The sequence below is a fragment of the Mesoplodon bidens genome, assembly GCF_964165515.1.
Source record: "Mesoplodon bidens genome assembly, chromosome: 3".
Classification (NCBI taxonomy): Eukaryota; Metazoa; Chordata; class Mammalia; order Artiodactyla; family Ziphiidae; genus Mesoplodon; species Mesoplodon bidens.
In genome coordinates, this window is record NC_138178.1 from 57,311,561 (window position 1) to 57,331,637 (window position 20,077).

General features: G+C 41.2%; 1 protein-coding gene across 2 annotated transcripts in view; it reads left to right on the forward strand.

Moving 5' to 3' along the window:
- Window positions 1-20,077, forward strand: part of MAP2K5 (mitogen-activated protein kinase kinase 5) — a 259,237-nt gene that overhangs the window by 208,647 nt on the left and 30,513 nt on the right. For both annotated transcript variants that reach the window (XM_081228777.1, XM_081228778.1), the window contains 2 exons: window positions 11,316-11,377; window positions 14,370-14,415. In XM_081228777.1, the coding sequence (XP_081084903.1) occupies window positions 11,316-11,377; window positions 14,370-14,415 (108 nt within the window). The remainder of the gene's footprint in view (window positions 1-11,315; window positions 11,378-14,369; window positions 14,416-20,077) is intronic.

Here is a 20,077-nt window from a genome sequence, read left to right on the forward strand (position 1 = left end):
CACAGTTCAGTTTCGCTGTCTGTAAGAATGACTCCGTGTCTTTAAGAAATAATTGAATTCTCTTCTGCATATTCTGTTTATGTTGGCAGAGAGGAGATTGACTCCTTTTAGAAAGATTTATGTACACAAAAGGTTTGGCTCTTAAACCACTGTTATCTTTTAAAAATTCATTCATGCAGAATCACTCATTCTTGGACAGGTTAACTGAGGGCTGGTTCACTGAGAAGCTGCTGGGCTGTGAACGTAGCAGGTGCTTTCTGGGGGTGGGAGTGGGGGAGTGAGGGTGTGGAAAATGGCTATCTAATAATACCCCCCTGGAATTCAAAATGTGGTATCAACCAGCTCCAAAGGGAATAATATCTATTCATTTTTTTGCCTGAGGGACTTCGCCATAATTCTGGCTTCTGAAGTTAGCAAAAAAATAAAAGGAACATCCCCCATCCCTCCTGCTTCCAGCATCCTAGGATGGCCTCTTTCTTTCACAACACTTAACTGCAGGTAGTTTAAAGTGAGACAAGACTCGATGGCCTGAGCTGTCCGACGTGACCCGTGCATGCCTAGAGCTTCCCACCACAGTGACTGACACTCTGACCACTTGCATAAATGGGTATTGATGATGTGGGATTTCATGTTATTTGTAACTTGTATGAGTTAATGACTGGAAGGCATTAGAAACTTGGTAAGTTAATACAAGTAGATATACAATAGTCGTGTCCTCCAGCAATATGGTTAACTAGACCTCTGTCTCATAGTGTCAGGAATGTATAATTGGGATCCTGAAAACCGATATTCTCCTTTTATGTAAGGCAACCTTTAGAAATCTAATACCTCCTTTGAAAAGTCCAGTATGTTTAAATTAATGCAGTTTGACTGGTTTGAAAATTGAAAATAGGTTAGCATTAAGGCCATGATTCCTTTAGTAATTACTTGTTCTATTGGTAATAACTGTTTCTTTAGAAATGACATTAAGATTCTACCAAAACACAGCAGTAATCCAAAAGTTCATGTCTGTTCATTTATAATTATATTTAATTCATATTTATGAGTTGTTGGGAGGAAGGAGAAAGAAAGAGGGAAGTTTTAAAAATGTAACAGAAGAAACAAGTTAAAAGCAGAAATTTTCCTGATAGTCTGAAGAATGTATAAAGTCACTTAAAGTAGGAAAAAATAATTTTTTAAATACAGTTACAAAAAAATAATAAATACAGTTACATAAAGTCAGATTTTATTAGTGACTGCTGAAAAAAATCTATATTTTTATTATTTCCTATGTCACTGAATGAATTCAGTGGATAGACTTTTTCTGTTTCTTCTTTTTTACTAATCAAACATAAACATCCCTGTGATTTTGATCTCAGTAAGTCAATTAGATTTGGAGGTTTTTTTTAAACCAGGGAAAATTCTGCATCTTTAGACAGTCATTAGACAAGTAGCTTTGTGTTGTTTTCTTTGAATTGTCCACGAAGCGTGATGTATTATTAATGAATTAATTTCTTGGTGGTGAAGGCCTGTGAATAGCTTTCTGTGAATGGGCAGTTGCCTGGTGGGGCCAGTTTTGGCTGCTGTCATTTAACATGTGTTGCTCTATTGTGAAGTCTCATCCAGCCGTAGGACAATGCTCATTTAATCCACCGTGATGGGACCGACACACCCTGAGCCCAAGTTGGATGCCAGGGTCAGTTACCCAGCAGTTCGGGCTGGGGCACTGCTCTGCCTCACTGCCGAGTTGCTGTAATCACTTTGCCTGCTGTTAATTTTCCCTAAACCAGGGAAAACACGTCTGTGAACAGTGCAAATGTTCTCAAAAAAGATTCCAAACTGGTCGGCTGGAGTGTTGCCTTCATTCCAGGATGGAGGCAGCATTCCAGGGAGTGTAAGTTCCTTCCTTCCTCCTGGAAATGAAAGTGTCTGGGCCCACGAGACCCCTGATGTTCTGAGGTCCAGAGTAGCAGATGGCATTATGATTTTCCAAATCCTGATGAACGTTCTAACTGAACTTGTTCATTTCACAGTATGTGGTTCTATTTTTTTTTCACTTCCTCTCCCTTCCTCCCTCCCTGTTCCTCTCTTTGTTCCTCTCCTATTGATTGATTTTAAACTGATGTGGTATCTCATCAGTTTAACCAGCTTTTTTTTTTTTTTTTTTTTTTTTTTTTTTGCTGTACGCGGGCCTCTCACTGCTGTGGCCTCTCCCGTTGCGGAGCACAGGCTCCGGACACACAGGCTCCGCGGCCATGGCTCGCGGGCCCAGCCGCTCCGCGGCATGTGGGATCTTCCGGGATAGGGGCACGAACCCGTGTCCCCTGCATCGGCAGGCGGACTCTCAACCACTGCGCCACCAGGGAAGCCCTAACCAGCTTTAAATTCCCTTCTCTCTGTTTACTTTATGGAACCAGGTATGGCACAATCTCACGTATAATTCTCAGCCTCCAAGTCACAGCCAACATAGCCTTTGAATTTGTTTATAAAAACGTGTAAGCAAATAACCCTGACACTCCTACACCATGCAGCCACTGGAAGTTCTGTTTTCCCTGTATCCATAACTGGCAGTGCAGGTAGCAAATGGCAGTAATTATTTTAACTAACAGTCGAGTGAACATTCAGGAGGACACACAGTGTGGCGATGTGGACTTTGGATTTCAGCAAGTTCCCTGAGTCTATCTGGATAGTGTTATGGCTTGTTGATTTTTCAGGACATGGACCTGCCAGGTTCTTGCCCTTGAATGGTATGTGGATGTAGTTCAGCTGTTTCAATGTTAACCCTTCACCTATGAAAAGAGGAATGATTCCTTTCATTTAGGCGCCTGTTAAGGGTTCTTTTTCACTCCTGGATTTTCCTCTTTCATTTTCGTTTAATATAGTTTTTGACCTACCTTTTTTTTTTTTTTTTTTTTTGCGGTACGCGGGCCTCTCACTGTTGTGGCCTCTCCCATTGCGGAGCACAGGCTCCGGACGCACAGGCTCAGCGGCCATGGCTCACGGGCCCAGCCGCTCCACGGCATGTGGGATCTTCCCGGACCGGGGCACGAACCCGTGTCCCCTGCATCGGCAGGCGTATTCTCAACCTCTGCGCCACCAGGGAAGCCCTGACCTACCTTTAAGATTGCTTTTAATCAGCATTTCTACACATAGGACCTGGTGAAATGGCAGTGTGTATATTAACATTATAATTTAGGTCCTGGATCCAAACATGTGTAGCTGGACTTTTCCTGAGGAAAAAAAACCTGACCTTACCAGTGTATGAAATTCAAACACTATATAGGGACAAGGTAAAACCACAGGTAGGCATTGCTGAATAATTACCTTTAGACTAGCCTGAGCAGGAGGCTTCCCACGAGGGTGAGCTCATTTAATGGTTCCTAAAACTCAATCTCGTGGATGTCAGTGGTCATGCTTGATTATTTGCAGTAGTGTTTTATGAAAAAGCAATAGAAATGCCTTGGGAGGCTACAGAGAGAGAGAGAGGGGACAATAACGGGTTTTACTTTTGTAAATGAAATCCCTTTGGTATGAGACAAGCATGTTTTTTGCTGCTCTGCCTAAGCCATTGAAAAGGAAGGTGTATGTGGGAGTTAGTGTGCAGGTGTGTGTGTGTACCATTCAGCTAGGCACCTCTAAATAATACTGTACACTATAGCTTATGACGAACGAGAGACCTAAAATAAAAAGAAAAAAGATGTTCATTGGCTTTGGAAAGCAAGCAATTGCAAATATGGCTTAAGAGGTTAATTCATTTTCCAGTTCTCCACCTACCTGTTTTCAAGGAATTTTATGAAACACCAAGATCTTTGCCATATGTTTAGAAAATCTCTGAGTAAATGTAAGTCTTTTAAATGACAAAAAATGAAGGGTTAGTTTTGACATAAATGACAAAGTTTGTTTCTCTTCTCTTTTATCCCAATACTGAAGAACTGCCAAAACATTTAGGAGAAAAAGAAAATAGGAAAAAAAATCTGTATAATCTCAAGTTTCAGAGATTCCTTTAGACCTGTTAATTTACATTTTGTGTTTTTTATAAGCCATCTGGTTGCACTTGGCTAATAGCTGGTTCTACCATTGTTTTTTTTTTTTTTTTTTTTTGCGGTACGCGGGCCTCTCACTGTTGTGGCCTGTCCCATTGCGGAGCACAGGCTCCAGACGCGCAGGCTCAGTGGCCATGGCTCATGGGCCTAGCTGCTCCGCAGAATATGGGACCTTCCCGGACCGGGGCACGAACCCGTATCCTCTGCATTGGCAGGCGGACTCTCAACCACTGCGCCACCAGGGAAGCCCTCTCCCATGTTTTAAAGGTTTATGGGTAAGGTGGGTGTTTCACTGGCGAAAATTCAGGCCTTTTGCCCCTGGTTCCAGGTCCATCTGAGACAAGTTAAATGAACAGCTACTGTTAGCCGGGACCCAGTGGATAGAACTTCACACCAGAATGCCCACACATGTAATTTGTCACGTCTGGCAACCCAGAGCATGGGGTGACCCAGTGTGGAAATTGAATCACTTTTCACTTTCTCTGCTCAAGGCTTGACGTGGAGTGGGATGAGGAAGATGAGGGCTCTCTGGTCTCCAGCTGAAGAGGTTCAGAGACTTCCTTTTCTGATGATGTCCATCTGCAAGCCTTCCTAAACTCAAAGCCTCTTTCTCACCCCAGCGCTGTCCCTCATAGCACCCTGCAGATTAGGTCAGTTCCATCTGCACTGTGAAATCAAAAATACACTTAGGGTCAAAATACTGATTGTTTCCTGATGGAGTGACCATATTTTTAAGTAACCTAGGTGTTTTGAACAGGCGTTGACTGAATTTGTACAAGTCTGGTGTGGAATTCTGGTTTACTAATATCTTAACTGGGCTGAGTCATTCTCTGAGCATTTGTCTATCCATTCCCACCTTTCTCTCTCTGATGAGATGTGACTGCCTTTTTCCCCTGGCTACAGTCTACTATAGCAAAAACTTATAGATGTGAACATTGAGGGCCTTCAAAATATTAAAACTGAGCTAATTTCCCAGAATCTACCATTGCATTACACTTTGGGTAGGTAGATTTTTGGGATTTCTTCTGTGGAGATCTTTAAAGGTGAGAGTCCAGTTTTTTGTTTTTTTGTTTCTTTGTTTTTTTGCGGTACGTGGACCTCTCACTGTTGTGGCCTCTCCCGTTGCGGAGCACAGGCTCTGGATGTGCAGGCTCAGCGGCCATGGCTCACGGGCCCAGCCGCTCCGCAGCATGTGGGATCCTCCCGGACCGGGGCATGAACCCGTGTCCCCTGCATCGGCAGACGGACTCTCAATCACTGCGCCACCAGGGAAGCCCCGAGAGTCCAGTTTTTTTGTTTTTTGTGTCCTCCCCAAATAAACGAGTTTTCCTCCCCGGTCAAGAGCAGATTTGTCCTGTGGATTCTGCCAGTTGTCTCACAAAGATGCTATTTTAAGGCAGTGAACAGTGAAGGATCAAAAAACAATTTGGGATCTGGTAAGGCAAAATGCTGTCCTGCCTGATGTGAAGCCACTGGAATCACAAACAACCTTCAGTCCCAGCATTGCAGATAGATGTGGAGTGATCTAGGAGAGCTGTGCCAGTTAGTATGAACCCTAGTGTGTAGGACCAGAAATTGTTGGGCCAGGCCAAAGGAACATTAGACTTGAATTAAAAGATTTATTTTTAAAATGTTAGAGCATAACTCTCAGTACTGGTCAGACTGCAGGTGATTCTCTAATGTTAATTAACATGTTGGCTTGATGGCTTGACACCAAGAAGTCTAGAAATAGGCTGTTAAAAACTGTTAAAAAGGATTGCCATGTTACATTTAATTTGCCTGCTTTAATCTAACCACAGCACAACTGACCTCAGAATTCACCAGTGTGGCCAACACCTTGAGATTTTTGAGAAGTTGTCCTTCTATCTTCTTTACATTTTACTGGCAATACGTATAAAAGCTTGGTTTGAAGGAATGTCTGTTTTGCAAAGAGAAAGGAACATAACACAGATTAAGATGTTCAAGGTCCCTTCACCCCCAGGTGCTCTCTGGAAGTGAGGAAGGAAGAAAGTGGGAGAGCAAAAACGGTATCTCACAGCCCTCCAGACTCTCACAATAAGTTTCTTCCCTGTCACTCTTAGGGGTGCACGTCCTATACCTCTGAACAACACACAAATTCTTCCAGGCTATGGATCAAGTATCAGTCATCCCACAGTGCCAGCCCAGTGCCTTTGACATGGTAGATGGTCAAGAAAATTGTTGAATGAGTGAAGCAATAAATAAGTAATGAATGATTGTATCATTTTTATACAGCATTTTGTGTCTGTGCCCTATCAGTGTCTGAATTAACCACCACATCATTGTCAGGTTCCATTGTCATCTTTAATTATGAATTAAAGGCAAAAATTAGATCCTCAGGTATATTTGTAAAGCAAAGGCCCCTCAACTTTTTTCCAGTTAAATAGTTATGCCAGGCTTCTCCATTATTCAAAGCAGAGCTCTGCTAAAAATCTGGACCTCATGAGTTTAAACAAAAATAGCTCCTTACCCTTTTACTTTTAAACTTCCTATTTTGACATCATTTTATTTTATTTTATTTTATTTATTTATTTATTTATTTATTTATTTATTTTGGCTGCTTTGGGTCTTCGTTGCTGTGCGCGGGCTTTCTCTAGTTGAGGTGAGCAGGGGCTACTCTTCGTTGCGGTACACGGGCTTCTCATTGTCGTGGCTTTCTCTTGTTGTGGAGCACAGGCTCTAGGCACGCAGGCTTCACTAGTTGTGGCACGTGGGCTCAGTAGTTGTGGCTCGCAGGCTCTAGAGCTCAGGCTCAGTAGTTGTGGCGCACGGGCTTAGTTGCTCCGCAGCATGTGGGATCTTCCCAGGCCAGGGCTCGAACCTGTGTCCCCTGCATTGGTAGGCAGATTCTTAACCACTGTGCCACCAGGGAAGCCCTTGACATCATTTCAGATTCACATGCAGTTGTGAGAAATAATATGGAAAGATCCTATGTACCCTTCACCCAGTTTCCCCCAATGGTAACAGTTTATAAGTATAGTACAATATCACAACCAGGAAATTGACGTGATACCATTCACTGAATTTATTCAGATTCTACCAGTTTTACATGCACTTGTGTGTGTGTGTGCATGCGTGTGTGCATGCTAGCATGTGCTTGAACATTAATGACACGGATTCTTTAAAGCCAAGAAACAACATGGCTTAAAAAAAAAAAACTATGCCTTTAAAATAATGATTTCCCTTTTCAGTAAGTCATTTCAAAAGCATTTTTCTCATTTATGTTTTCTTTATTTGGACTATCCAACTTACTTACCTGCTCTCAAGACCACAAAGTGTACTTTTTGGCACACTTACTCTGCCTGTGAACCAGCAGCAGTTGTGGCTGGAGTTGGACCTCCTTCTCCCCTCCCCCACCTTGTTGCAGGTACACACACACACACACACACACACACACACATACATACACTCTCAGATTTTCTGCTGCTTACCTTTTTTATGCTTGAGTACCTTGCTGACAAGTGCTAATAACAAAATACCCAGAGAGAGTCCAGTTGAAGTTAGCATACATTAAACATTCTGAACTTGTCCTTTTGCTCATAGATTGCACATAATTAATAATTAAACAGTTTCTGTTGTAATGGGTTGACCTTCCTGAACTGTTCATTATTCACAAGGCAAAGGCATCACTCAAACTTTCTTCTCGTCCTTTGCTGTTCTCTAGCGTGCTGCCTGCTTGTGTTCCAGTTGTTTAGCAGGAGGGGCTGACCAGGTAGTTCCCAAAAGCTCTGAGACTTGGAGACTGTCCTCCGTGATGACCAGAATTGCTTACTGAAATGGCTGCAGCAGCTGTTTTTATATAACGGTTGCCTGCTCCATAACAGGATTCGGCCTGTTTCCCTTAGCAGGACGCTAAAGTTGATTCAGGACCGGAATCTCAGGTCAAGGCTTTTGGTTAAGGTTGTGTCCTCTGTTTCGTTCCATACCTCCATGCTTAGAAGTTCAACAGAAGAGTATCCCCCCAAAAGCCCTCAAGGTGAAGTATGGCACCCAGGGTCTTAAAGAGAGTGACTTTTATTAACAATTTAGAGTTCATTTCAGCCAATACTGAGAGTTGCTGGTGTCACTGCTTCTCTAATTTGTGTTTACATTTTTGAAATATATTTTTTCTTCATCTTGCCTGAACCCGTGTTCCACAGAGAACATTTTTGATAAGTAGCAGCAGTGACTTTACGAGATCCTCCAAACCCCTCGGCATGGTTCTGTCTCGCTCTAACCCCACAGTGACTGGCTACTTTGCCTCCCTGGGTGCCACGGCGATGCTGAAGTGGCTTTACTGCGAGCCTCCTTCCCTCCTTCGCACAGGTTGGAATTAGATAATGAAATAGACAGTTTCTCGGAGATTTTTTACATCCTGATTTAAACTAACTTCTAATTTTACTTGCTTAAAAGTGAGAAAAGTATACTTAAAAATCCTCCAGCATGGGGAATACTGTCAAGTCTGTTCATTTGCCTTCTTTGGATTGACAGCCTGCGTGCTTCTGTGGAGTTGGAGGCTCTCAGAGGACTCCCCCACCCCGTGTTTGCGTGTGGCATTCTGAACCCGCCCCCCACTAGTCAGTCTTCTGTATCTCAGAAAATCCTCCTCTGAGATACACAGGAGACGTGGATTTTAATGAAAAGAAATATCTGGCATTATGCTTGTGAGATTAGAATTTCCCCCCGCATCTTTCATGACTGATTCTTTCCAGGCACCACTGAGATGAGAATCCACTCTCTGTGGTTCTGCAAAGTTGACTTGGGCTGGCATTTTCACAAGTGAAATAAATTATTCATGGGTACCACCCAGGGTTCCTTAGTTTTATATTATGAGGAACTTAACAGGCTACAATATCAGGTCTTAAATAAAATTAACTACCCATGCAAAGATGTCACAGTTTCCTCGTTTTGTTTCTCATCCACGTTAAAATGACATCTTCATCAAGTTGCCTAGTCTATAATTCATTAATTTACTCTTGGTATCATACTTTGAAATGAGGCCCACATTAGCATCACGTTTTATGCCAGGATCTTTGTATAAAACCAGTCTAGAATTTTAACCATCTTGGTAAATACTCAGCCACATTAAGACAGTAGGCTTTTATTTTCCTAAACATTCATTTTAAAGCAGCTACTACTCAGACACTTCCAGTACTACAGCCTCCAAAAAAATTTCAGAAAGGAATGACTTAGAAAACTAACTACCTGATCAGAGTCCATAATTTTTGTACCTCAGACTTTGAACTGTCTTTTTACTAATAGTGTTTGAGACAGTAAAATGTCATCTCTTGAACTGGGCCTTGTAGAATCTTGCAGGCTTGGTGATATATATGGCTTTCCTAAAACAGACTGGGCTGAAATTGATACCATGTTTTATTTTTGCTCTTCAAACTGATAGGACTTCTGTGACCATTTTATAGTACCTTTATCGGGGACTTGTCATGTTAACTGCGTGCCTTGTTTCTTTTGAGCGGACTATTTCATCGTCCCCCACCCTCTTTCACGTCCTCTCTATGTAATGCCTGCATGTAATCCTTTGAACTTGGCAAGATTTTATTTCACTCCCATTTTCCTTTGTTTTCCTTTCCTCTTGGAAGCCTTTCTCTATTGATGAGAATTTTAAGTTTACAATTACTAACCTTCCCCTCTTCTGGACAAATAATGTCAATTCAAAGAGGACAGATATGCAAAAACTAAGAAACATTTGGTTCACATTCCTTTTTTTTTTTAACTTTGGGATTTTTTTTTTTTTTTTTTGGCTCCTTTGACCCCCTCAGTTCCCTTTGATTTAATTGTATTTTCCGGTAGTTTCCAATTGTTTGATTTGGAAACAAAGCCTTAATAAGAGTTCTAGTTAATTTTCTGTCTTGTAATTACCGATCTCATTTTTCTGATAATTGGCCACAGCAATTATATGTATATTTACTAATCACATAGGAGGCTGTGCAGTTGTATCTATCTGCCACCATTGATAATGACACGCATACTGCAGAGGTGCTTTTATCATCTTCTTTTTTCCACTACATCAAAGCTATTTCCTCTTGTTCTCAATAATGAATACATGCATGCATTTGACACAGTTGTGTGCTAGAGAAATTGTTTGGCTCCCACCAAATGCTGCATGCTCTGAGTTTCTTGCCTGCAGCGCTGGAAGGTTGTATGTAATGATATATTGCTCATCCAAATGGCCAAAGCACTCCAAAGCACAGTGAGATTAAAATAAGTCATTCCTTTGTTAATTTAAATAGATGCATGTATCATACTTTGCAGGGCACTTTGTGTAGGGATGTCAGGGAGGAAAAAAGCTGCCGAAAGGTATTTTTAATAGCAAATGAGAATAGATGAGAATGGAGTCATTTGCAGCTGCCTACTTTATGTGGCTCTCTTGTTCCAACTGTAGGTCTAATGAGATGACTGTTAAAGTACTCTGCAGTGTAATTTCATTACATTCTGAGCCGTTACACTATAAACACAGTGGCGCTCTCTGTCATTCTTGAAAAAACTCCTAAATTCTTAAAGCCTTCCTTTGCAAATGGTAATGGGGTTTGCTCCCTGTGTTACATGGTAGTTGTTGTTTGTTGCTGTGTAGTTTTCTGCTCTCTTGAGTGACTGCCACCTCCACCCTAGTTCTGTTCGTGGGCAAGGTGGGCGTTTTTCATTGTGTCCTTAATTCACTGGCTTTCTCATATGATGAGTTTGCCTAGACTGGCAAATAGGCTGAAATTCCTTTTCAGGAAACGGCTTCCCCTTTAAAAAGCTTTTATATTAAAGTGAAAAAAAAAAAAAAACCAACTTGACACACATGATTCAGTTAGGGGCAAGCAGTTAAGAGCAGCTGTATATACTAATAAATGTAAATAAAAAGGGAAGTATAAATAGCAAACCCAATAAAAGAAACAAAGGTCAACACAAGAATAATTTCACAGCTCTTTGTTAATTACAAGACCATTTGTGTGTTACTTAAATAATCATTAATTTCTCATTTACACTTTCGTACCTTCTTTCCTACCCTGTGGCTATCATTGTCCTTTTTTCACCTCCCTTCCCTCTTTGCTCTCATGTTTCTCACCATGGTAAAATGTGTGTGGCTTTAAATTTGGCATTTTTACATAAACATGTGGAAGAGAGTGTAGACCGTTTTTTTAATTGGATGAGGCCTTATTTTCCTTTCCACATGGTGGTGAATCCTTGTTATATATTCATCTTTGTATGCTCCTTTGGGATTGGGGGTGGAGGGTATAAAGAAAGAAAAGGAATTGTTGTGACTTTTGGTGACTTGTTTTTCCTCCATCCCAGGATTCACCCGTCCTTCCGGTTGGAGAGTTCTCCGAGCCATTTGTACATTTCATCACTCAGTGGTGAGCCCGTTTGCAAACATGCCATGCCCTCAATGTAAATGATACATGCCATTAACTCTGCGGCTCCGTGAGACCTTATGGCTCTCCCTCCTTCCTTTTGGAGACGGGAGGGACTTCGGGGCCTTGGGCAGATGGGGCAGCAAAGATGAAGAAATTGTTTAAATTATGTAAACGTTATTTACACAAAGGGTCATAAACGTACTTTAGAGGCTTTTTCCTGTTTTAATAAACTGCTGAGAATCAGGCTCCTTCTTTGAGCACAGGTACTGTTGCTATCCAATTTTTTTTTAAGAAATACACAATTTTATAGCCCCTATTGAACAGACATATGAAGCTTATTTTTATTAATGTAACCTCAAGTTACCCAGAAAAGTGTCTGTCACTTAGTGGAAGCAGCATAGTTTATTAATTCATTGGATTTTCAGTAAATAACTTTTACCTTTGGTTATATTTTAGACACAATAGTGGTGTCCCATTTCGTTGAATTTTGATGTTTGAGAGACTATGAAGACACAGTTCCACTAGGCCCACTTTAACCTTTATAAGAACTGAGAGAGGAGCCACAGGATTTAGATCAAAGGGGCCCTTAGAGTCTGTAGGCAACCCCTTGTCATTTTACACCTGAGGGAACAGGCATTTTTCTGCCAAGGGTTCTTTTCCAGCCTTCTGCCTTTTTCCTCCCCATAGAATGACGTTTTCCTTTATTATCCCTTTCACACTATCCACCTCTCCCCTATTCAGAAGGACCCATGTGGTCTTGGAAGGCCTAGTTGTTCCGCTGCCATCCTTCTGCCCTCTCCCTCACCCCAGCATGGAGAGAGAGAGAGAGAGAGAGAGAGAAGGAAATTAGGAGCAGAGAGCTGACCACCCCAAAGCAGGAGACAGGACTAACTAGCAGCTGTTCTGGACATTCTGGAACTCCTTCCTAAGAACCTTTACTTCTCTTTCCCTCCTTCAATCAAAGCCCTTATTTCATCGCCCCTTCAGAGTTGCATCCACTAGTGGAAAATGAGCCCTTCATTCCTGTGGTGCCACAAAATGGTGCATTCAGGATTCCTTGCTAAACCGAAATGGTTGTACACTGTCCCCTCCCCCCCCATGATCCATCTGATGATGCCGCTAAAGTGAAACCAAGAAATATTCCTTAATATAAATGTCGAGCTTTATCACCTTTTTGACTAAATGTAATATGTTACCTCTTAATAAAAATGTCTCGTGTAGTTTATATTCCATAGGAGAATATGTGGGGAAGAGAATTTTAACTCCCAACTTCTAAAATTTTTATTAACACCATTTCTGTTTATTTAAAATACTTACATAATATTCCGTAGCTTGTAAAAACTGTTTTCACTCTGCAAACATTTTATTTCCAAAATATGCCATGTTGGAAAAAAGGGTACGTATTGGTTTAACACTAGAATTCTAAGCTCATTAATATTAGAGCCATTATCTAGAAATATGTATCAGTCTCTCTTAATTTCCTTTACATGAAATTCCTAGAAACAGAAGCACATGATGGGAATATCCCTTTTTGAAATGCAGAAATTGAAAAACAAACCATGTGATTCCCAAGCTGCCTGGAGCGCCAGGTTTTGGCATCACCCGCTCCGAGATGTTGGATTTGTGCCGTGACTACTGTGCTTATCCTACTATGTGGTCTGAGACCAACCTGGGGGTGGGGCCCTTTCTGAGCAGAGAGGGAGAAGAGCAGATAGGGCTTTGCCTGCCTTCTGTCCAAAAAATTAATCAGCTGTTATATAAAAGTTTTATGGAGACAGAGGGAGGGATAACCTGTGTTGAAATTTCCACAGATGTCAAGCCAAAACAGAAATGATAGTGGGTAATAGCCTTGTTTTCCCAAGAGATACAGCTACTTTGGCATGTCAGATTAAGACTGTTACCAACTCCACTGGCGAGACAGCTTGAATTACTTGCTAATGGATGCAGTATTTGAGAGATGCATATGGTTATTTATAGGGAAGGCAAATGTCCTCGATGTCATTAATGGTTCATAACTACGGTTCTTGTTTACCAAATGATCATTAGGTCTCTGTACTTAAAAAAAAAAAAATACTGTCAGCAAATGCAGAGATTGTATGAAGGGCTTTTTTTTTTTCTTGCTTGTTTGAGGTTGCCTTATATAAAGAAAAAGTGTCTGTGTGATTTTCCAAGTAATAGAAGCAGCAATCTCTTTTCATGACTTCATCCCACAGATACTCTGAGTTTAGTATAAATCGGCCATCAAGTAGGCAGCTTACCCCACAGTTACCTCAGTCCCATGACTGGGTGCTTCATCACGTAGCTAAGTACCTGCTATAGCTACTAATTATGACTATTGCACATAAGACGAAATATTTTGCAGGAGGAATGTGATTCTTTAAGCAGCTTAAACAAACGTAACTTTCCCACAGCTGTTTAATGAATTATCAGCTTACATGATAGCCAAAATAAATGAAAGTTGAGATAATGTAATAACCCATTTGTAGTTTTGTAGCATTATCTAGATACCTGACTTCTTTTATATATTACTTGTCATTTGGAGTAATAATGAAGGAATGAGATGTTTTCTCATTTGACCTGATATTCATGTTTCTTTTCTTATTGTCTTATCTCAGTTACCAAAAAAGAAGTATATTGTTCCCTAAATTTGTTTGAAATGAATTAACAACTGAGTCAGGAAACGAACATTGCTGCTTTTTTTTTTTCACATTAGTTTCAGAAGTAGAATTAGGATAAATTTAAATTCATTCTTTATCTGTATTGCAAGAGTAACTCCCCCCAAAAAATCTTTGTGTTTTTGATTCATGAGATTCCCCAAAATCTGATTAATTGAAGGCCAAAATAAAAGAGAGGGAATACATGCTAGTGCTTTGGCCAAGAATTGAACATGATGAATTTTGAAAACATTCAAATTCCAGGAGAAATAGTCCATGGTGGAAATTATAGCACAAATTTACAAGTGATATAGATAATATGAGTTTTTCTCTTACAGCATGAGAAAACAACCAAAAGAAAGGCCAGCACCTGAGGAATTGATGGTAAGTAAATTTTTTTAGTTACATTAGAATTCTCCAGTTACATATCTGTGCTTAACATTCTGTTAAAAGTACCAGAATGGGATTTAAAGCATCCACAGACTCAGCAAAGCCAATATTATTTACTTCATTTCAGTGGGTGCTTTTGAAGCTCACATCCTCAGATAGTAGTTTTCACTTCTTAAAAACCCATCACCAATTTGAAACTTAATGCAGAATTCTTTTCCTTTGCCTCACACTCAAGGGTCACAAGTTAATCTAGGTTACTCCTTGTCCTCATTTGCTATTACAGCCTCTCAGAATTCAGAGAATTGATAACAGAGAAGATAGTCAGCATATTAAGTTTTTAGTGTAGTCCTACAGGAAATTCTGAATGTGGTGTGAAGTCCTCTTGGATTCGTGTAGAATGAAATTAGATTGGCTGCAAAAGATCAAGTTAATGTGAATCTTTGGTCTTTCCTCAGAAAGAGACAACTACAAGGCTGCAAGTGCTGTGTTCTCAGCTCCAAGGCCGCTTTCTTTGATTGCAAATGACAGTTTTTAGTCAAGCAGGGAGAGGAACAGAGACGTTCCCTAACAATTCCCAAATGGTCATTTATTTAGTGCAGATTGTTGATTTGACAACGCAGAAGCTGTTAGAATAACGTTAGCATCAAGCATTAATAAATAATAATTATAGTCTACTCTTTCTAATGTTTTGCATACCATTCCCTGTCTTTAGATTATTGCAGTCAGGACAAATTCTGACTAGTTTTCTCTCATCACTTTAAATAGTAATCGTTTTAAAGATATCGGTTCAAAGGTTTTTAGCCTTTGTATTTCATCCTTATAAATACTCTTAAGCACCCAAACTTCTGTATAATACAGATTTCATCCCCAAATATAAAATAGCCATATGTTTCCCTTTTATATCATAAGTGCTTTTTCCATGAAGGTAGTTTTCTTCTTCATGTTACCCCTGGAGCAAAATCTCAGTTTTCAGGGTAGTTTCAAGTTAAAGTTCACCCCTAAAACCCCTGCAATTTATAACTGTGCAGGTTTCATGTCTAGAATAAACTGGTCTTTTTTTTTTTTTTGACGGGGCCAGATCTCTGATGGTTGGGAAATTCATGCAGTTAGTCACATTTGAGGAAACTTGGAACAGGTTCTAGAGGTGGAGACGCATTTACCTTGTACATTATCATGCTATGGCTGGATAGCTCAGCTATTAAAACAAAGGAATAGGGTTTCATAAAACAGATATCTATTTGTAAATGCATGTTTCAATGCTGCAGTGTGTTGGCCACTTATAAATAAAACATCTGCAGATCATACATACACTCATAAATGCATCCGGATGTATGTGTTGGTAGGGAACACCACTCCAGGGTGGCAAGTTGTAAAGATAAGGCTGAAGGGTGAGTCCTTTCAGTGCCTTGAAAGCAAGAATACGTGGCTGTCTGTGTGTGGAGAGAGATGAGGAATACGTATTTCGATATATCTGTTTACAACTATACACCCTGGTGTGTGCCGTCCCATATTTTTAATTAATAAATATCAATAAATCAATAAAATACAATGAAAAATTGTCACAGGAAGCACTATCCTATACTTAATTTAACATTATTTCTAGTACTGCTCACAGTTTGATTTAAATGAGTTTATCCCCCTAGGTATAGCAATAGTGAGGCACCCCCTGGCTTAGTACAGGCTCAGTGAGGAGGCAGGAAACAATGGAATGTGTGTAAGGCTCCTGTGGTCAAGGGGGTTGAGCCCTGCCCTCCTTTGGCCAAAATATTGGGCCCAGAAGGGGATAGGAAAGAAAGTGGGCTGTCCCTGGCTTGAGGAACCTGAGTCACATCCTAGGGACCCCCTTAAGAAACCAGTCTCTTTATTCCTTCCAGCATATTAATAGCTTTAATTTTTCCTTTTCCCTCTCCATCTACAACCTGTTTGGTGGTGCTCCCATCTGGAAGCTGAGCGCATCCTCTGGAATGCATGAACTGTAGAGCCCATTTGTCACTGTGGGGGGGCGCGGGGGGGCCTGCCTTTCACAAAAAGAGCAGTGTATCTCCCAAGCGTGGTGACTCCACCCAGCAGGGTACCAACATGGTCTGCATAGCTTGGGCCACATCAGCTGTGAGGCCTACAGGATTGTTGAGGTTTTCCTATGGGCCTGCATTTTGCAAATCAAAGGGAGAGCATCAGAGGTGAAGTCGGGTGGAAATATAGAAAGTTACAGATTTGCCATCATGGAACTCTTACATGAACTTGGGAGTGACCCTGACCACCAGTGAACACAGCAAGTCCCAGCCTAAGTAAATCAGAATGCAGGGAGAGGTATGCCCAAACACCCTCACCTCTGGGCCTGGGCCTTGCACTTAGTAGGCACTCAAGTGGTTTTTGTTGTTTTATTTGGTGGAGTCACCTTATATACCAGAATACCCAAGTCTTAAAAGTCATCATCTTTGCAATTTTTGACCATATCATTCTAAAAGATGACATGTAAAACTCAAGTTTAGACGCTAGAGGCTATTAAAATCCCAATGTTAGAACTCACTTAGTTGTTTAGCTGTAATTCTCTCTGCTCTGCGTGGTTGTTCCTAAGATGGCTACAGTTTTTCTGTTCTAAGTGGAAATGTTTTAAAATTGGACCAAGAACTTCCCTTAATGCTCACATTTGGGGGAGGCCAGGGTCCACACGAACTGGTACCGTTTTCTGGCATGTAGCCCTTAAGCTACATAAAGAATTAACTCAGAAGTCTCATCATCGGCATCCACACCATCTTGGGAGATCTCAGAACCAGGTAGACAACTGATTCAGTAGATGTTTATAGACCATTATGTGCAAAGTCCTGTGCTAGACTCAGCAGAAGATTCAGGGTAAGCTTCACACATACAGTGTTGCAGGGGGTAGGGCAAGTATACAAATAATTAGAATAAACTAAGTACTATAAAAGAATTGCAGAGTTCTGTGGGGATCCATATGGGGAAATGGGGAAAAGCTATATGGAGAAGGTAGCATTTGAAAACAGCCTTTGGAGGATAGATTGAATTTTAATAGAGAGTTTGCAAGGGGTCATTCCAGGCAGAGGAAAGGATGGGTAAAGCATGAGTGTGTCGAGTCCCCAAACCTTTTCAGAGCAATGTGAAACCTCTAGTGCTTGCTGGAACAGAAATTCCATTGACATTGGCCTCACGGAGTCACAAACCCACAAAGGTAGAGCTCAATAGGCAATATATTCACCACCAGCTGGGCAATCTGTTAAGAAATTCCACTTCTAATAGAAGGAACCCTAGTACCCAGGTCTGAAAACTTTGACTTGACATAGAAGCAGCACACCCACCCATAAGTGGTTTTTTCTTGAGTTAATTCTTTTGAGTGGACTCTATTCAGTTAAAGGGAAGTCCTTCACCCTTGGGGGAGATCTGACCTTTCTTCAATTCTTTGAGAGTTATTGCATGCATCAGGAGTCAGCTTTAAACCCAGCAAAGGAAAACCAGCCATGCAGGCAGCCCAGGAGCATTTGGCATGCTGACACAGCCAGACAGATAGGAACCCCACACACTCTTTCTGTTCCTGTGACGATGATTCCGTAATTAAAGAACCCACTTTTAAATCACTCTGATGTAAAGCACAAGAAAGACCTATATCAGTGCTGCCCCAGCTCTGTGACTGAAGACCAACAAACTTAGAAAAAAGTTTCCAGGCCGTAGAAACTCTGAGGAGGTGGCAGACGGTGTTCAGAGGCTTCAGACAACCAAGCAAACATGTCACAGCTTATGTGGGAAAAGGGCAGCTTCTGCCAGTCAGGAAGGATTGATGGGATTGCAGCAAAGAGGGGAGAGGACGATGATGCGAAGGCAGTAGGGAAAGTTTCCCAAAATGTCAATAATCAGATTGAGGGAAGCAAAAAATTAAGACTCATACCTCTGCACTCAGGGACAGAGACAACCTGAGGTGAAGGCACAGAGATGGGGAGGTGCGTGGCTGGCTTGGCTATTCAGATGATATGTTTACATATTTTTAAGTAAAAGGGACAGGTGAGCAGCCTTACTGTATAGACCATCTGCTTGTGTAAACCACAGAGAAGTCCTTCTGCCGAATTAATCTTCCTTTCGGGTTCTTTTGTAGCGAAGGTCAGGCGGATTTAGCAGGGAAGCTTCCTTTCCCTTGTCAGCAGCTCTCCAATCCCTCTCCACTTCTGTGTCTTCATCTGCAAAATGAAGGGGATGGACTTCATTCAGGAAGTCTGTTAGAGCCCCTGAAATTACATCCAAAATTGTATATGCATGTGGCGATTTGCATTTTTTTAAAGAAGAATTCATGGCTGTCATCAGTTTTTCAAAGGGGACCGTGACCCTAAGTGATTGTTCAGCTCCCTCACTACCTTCCCACTCTGATAGTTAGAGCTCTGCAGCCAGGACAGGACAAGCCTCTCAGGAGGGAGGCATTCGTTTGGAGGGTGAAACGCTTGCTTGGGGGAAGGGAAGGAAAGGGAAGGGCCCTCCCTGTGGGACTCGGCAGGGCTTCCCACCAGCTCTCAGGCGGCCCTTTAACCTCTCAGCCTATCCTGAATGTGGGCCTTGATTCGAGCAGGGAAGGTGTGGGCCATGGGCTCCTATGCAGTTACAATTTGGATTCAGAGCGCTGTAGATCCTTCTATGCATTTAGAGTGTTTCCAGAAGCTTTCCATGTCTAAGCTCTATTTAATGGAATCTATGCATAGTAAGTAATCAGGTCAGAAGAAGCAGCATCCCGGTTTGAGATCAATCGCTGGCTAATACTTTAGCTAGGCCACTTTATTATCTCATGCTGATCCGATTGCCATTCTCCTCCTCCTTTGTCCCATGCACTTTGACTGTGGTAAAAGTACGTATCACATACATATTAAAAACATATACCCATTCTATCTGTATGTAAATGCATGAGGCACAGCTGGATATTGCAGAGGAGTTTGATTTACTAATAGTTATTATCTGTTCTAGCTGTTCAGTGGCAGAGAGAATTTCAGAGAAACAAGCTGGCGCAGAAATTGTCTTTATGCTATAACTATACTGCTTTAGTAATTGTTTAAAAACGTGGCTTTTCTCCTTAGGTTCTAATAATGCCTGTTATTTTGTGCATTTCCTTGTACATTCCAGAGCAGGGCATCCTCGTTTAGCATTTCCTCAGCTTTGGTTTTCTATCCAGGAGCCTGAGAAGAAACACAGAGTGCAGTTTGCAATTGAAATTTGACATTTTGCTTAGAAAGCAAGTAAATAGTGGGACTGGAAATATGAGAGAAGCAGGTGTGGGTCTTGAGGGAGGGGTGTCACTTATAATCAAAACACTGCTTTTAGATTTTGTTTTCCTTCGTCTAAATCCCAGCAGCTGCAAACTTGAAGGCATCTCATTTCTCGGAGAAGGCTTTGTGTATTGAAGGTGGTATTGTTTGGGGGCTAATAAACACCAAACTGCTCCAGAAAAATCTGTTTAAACATTTAATTACTTGCGAAGAGATGTTAACTTGTTTAATTCCTCTAAATTAAATTGTCACTGGTAGCTTTTCTGCTTATCCAAACCTGATTGTAATTATATTTTCAGATAGATAGGTGGGTTGTTCTCTAAGTTAATCAAGGTATGTGATAAATTGGGCATCTGCATGGTCCCTTTTAAAAATCGGAAAATCCACCACATTAGAAT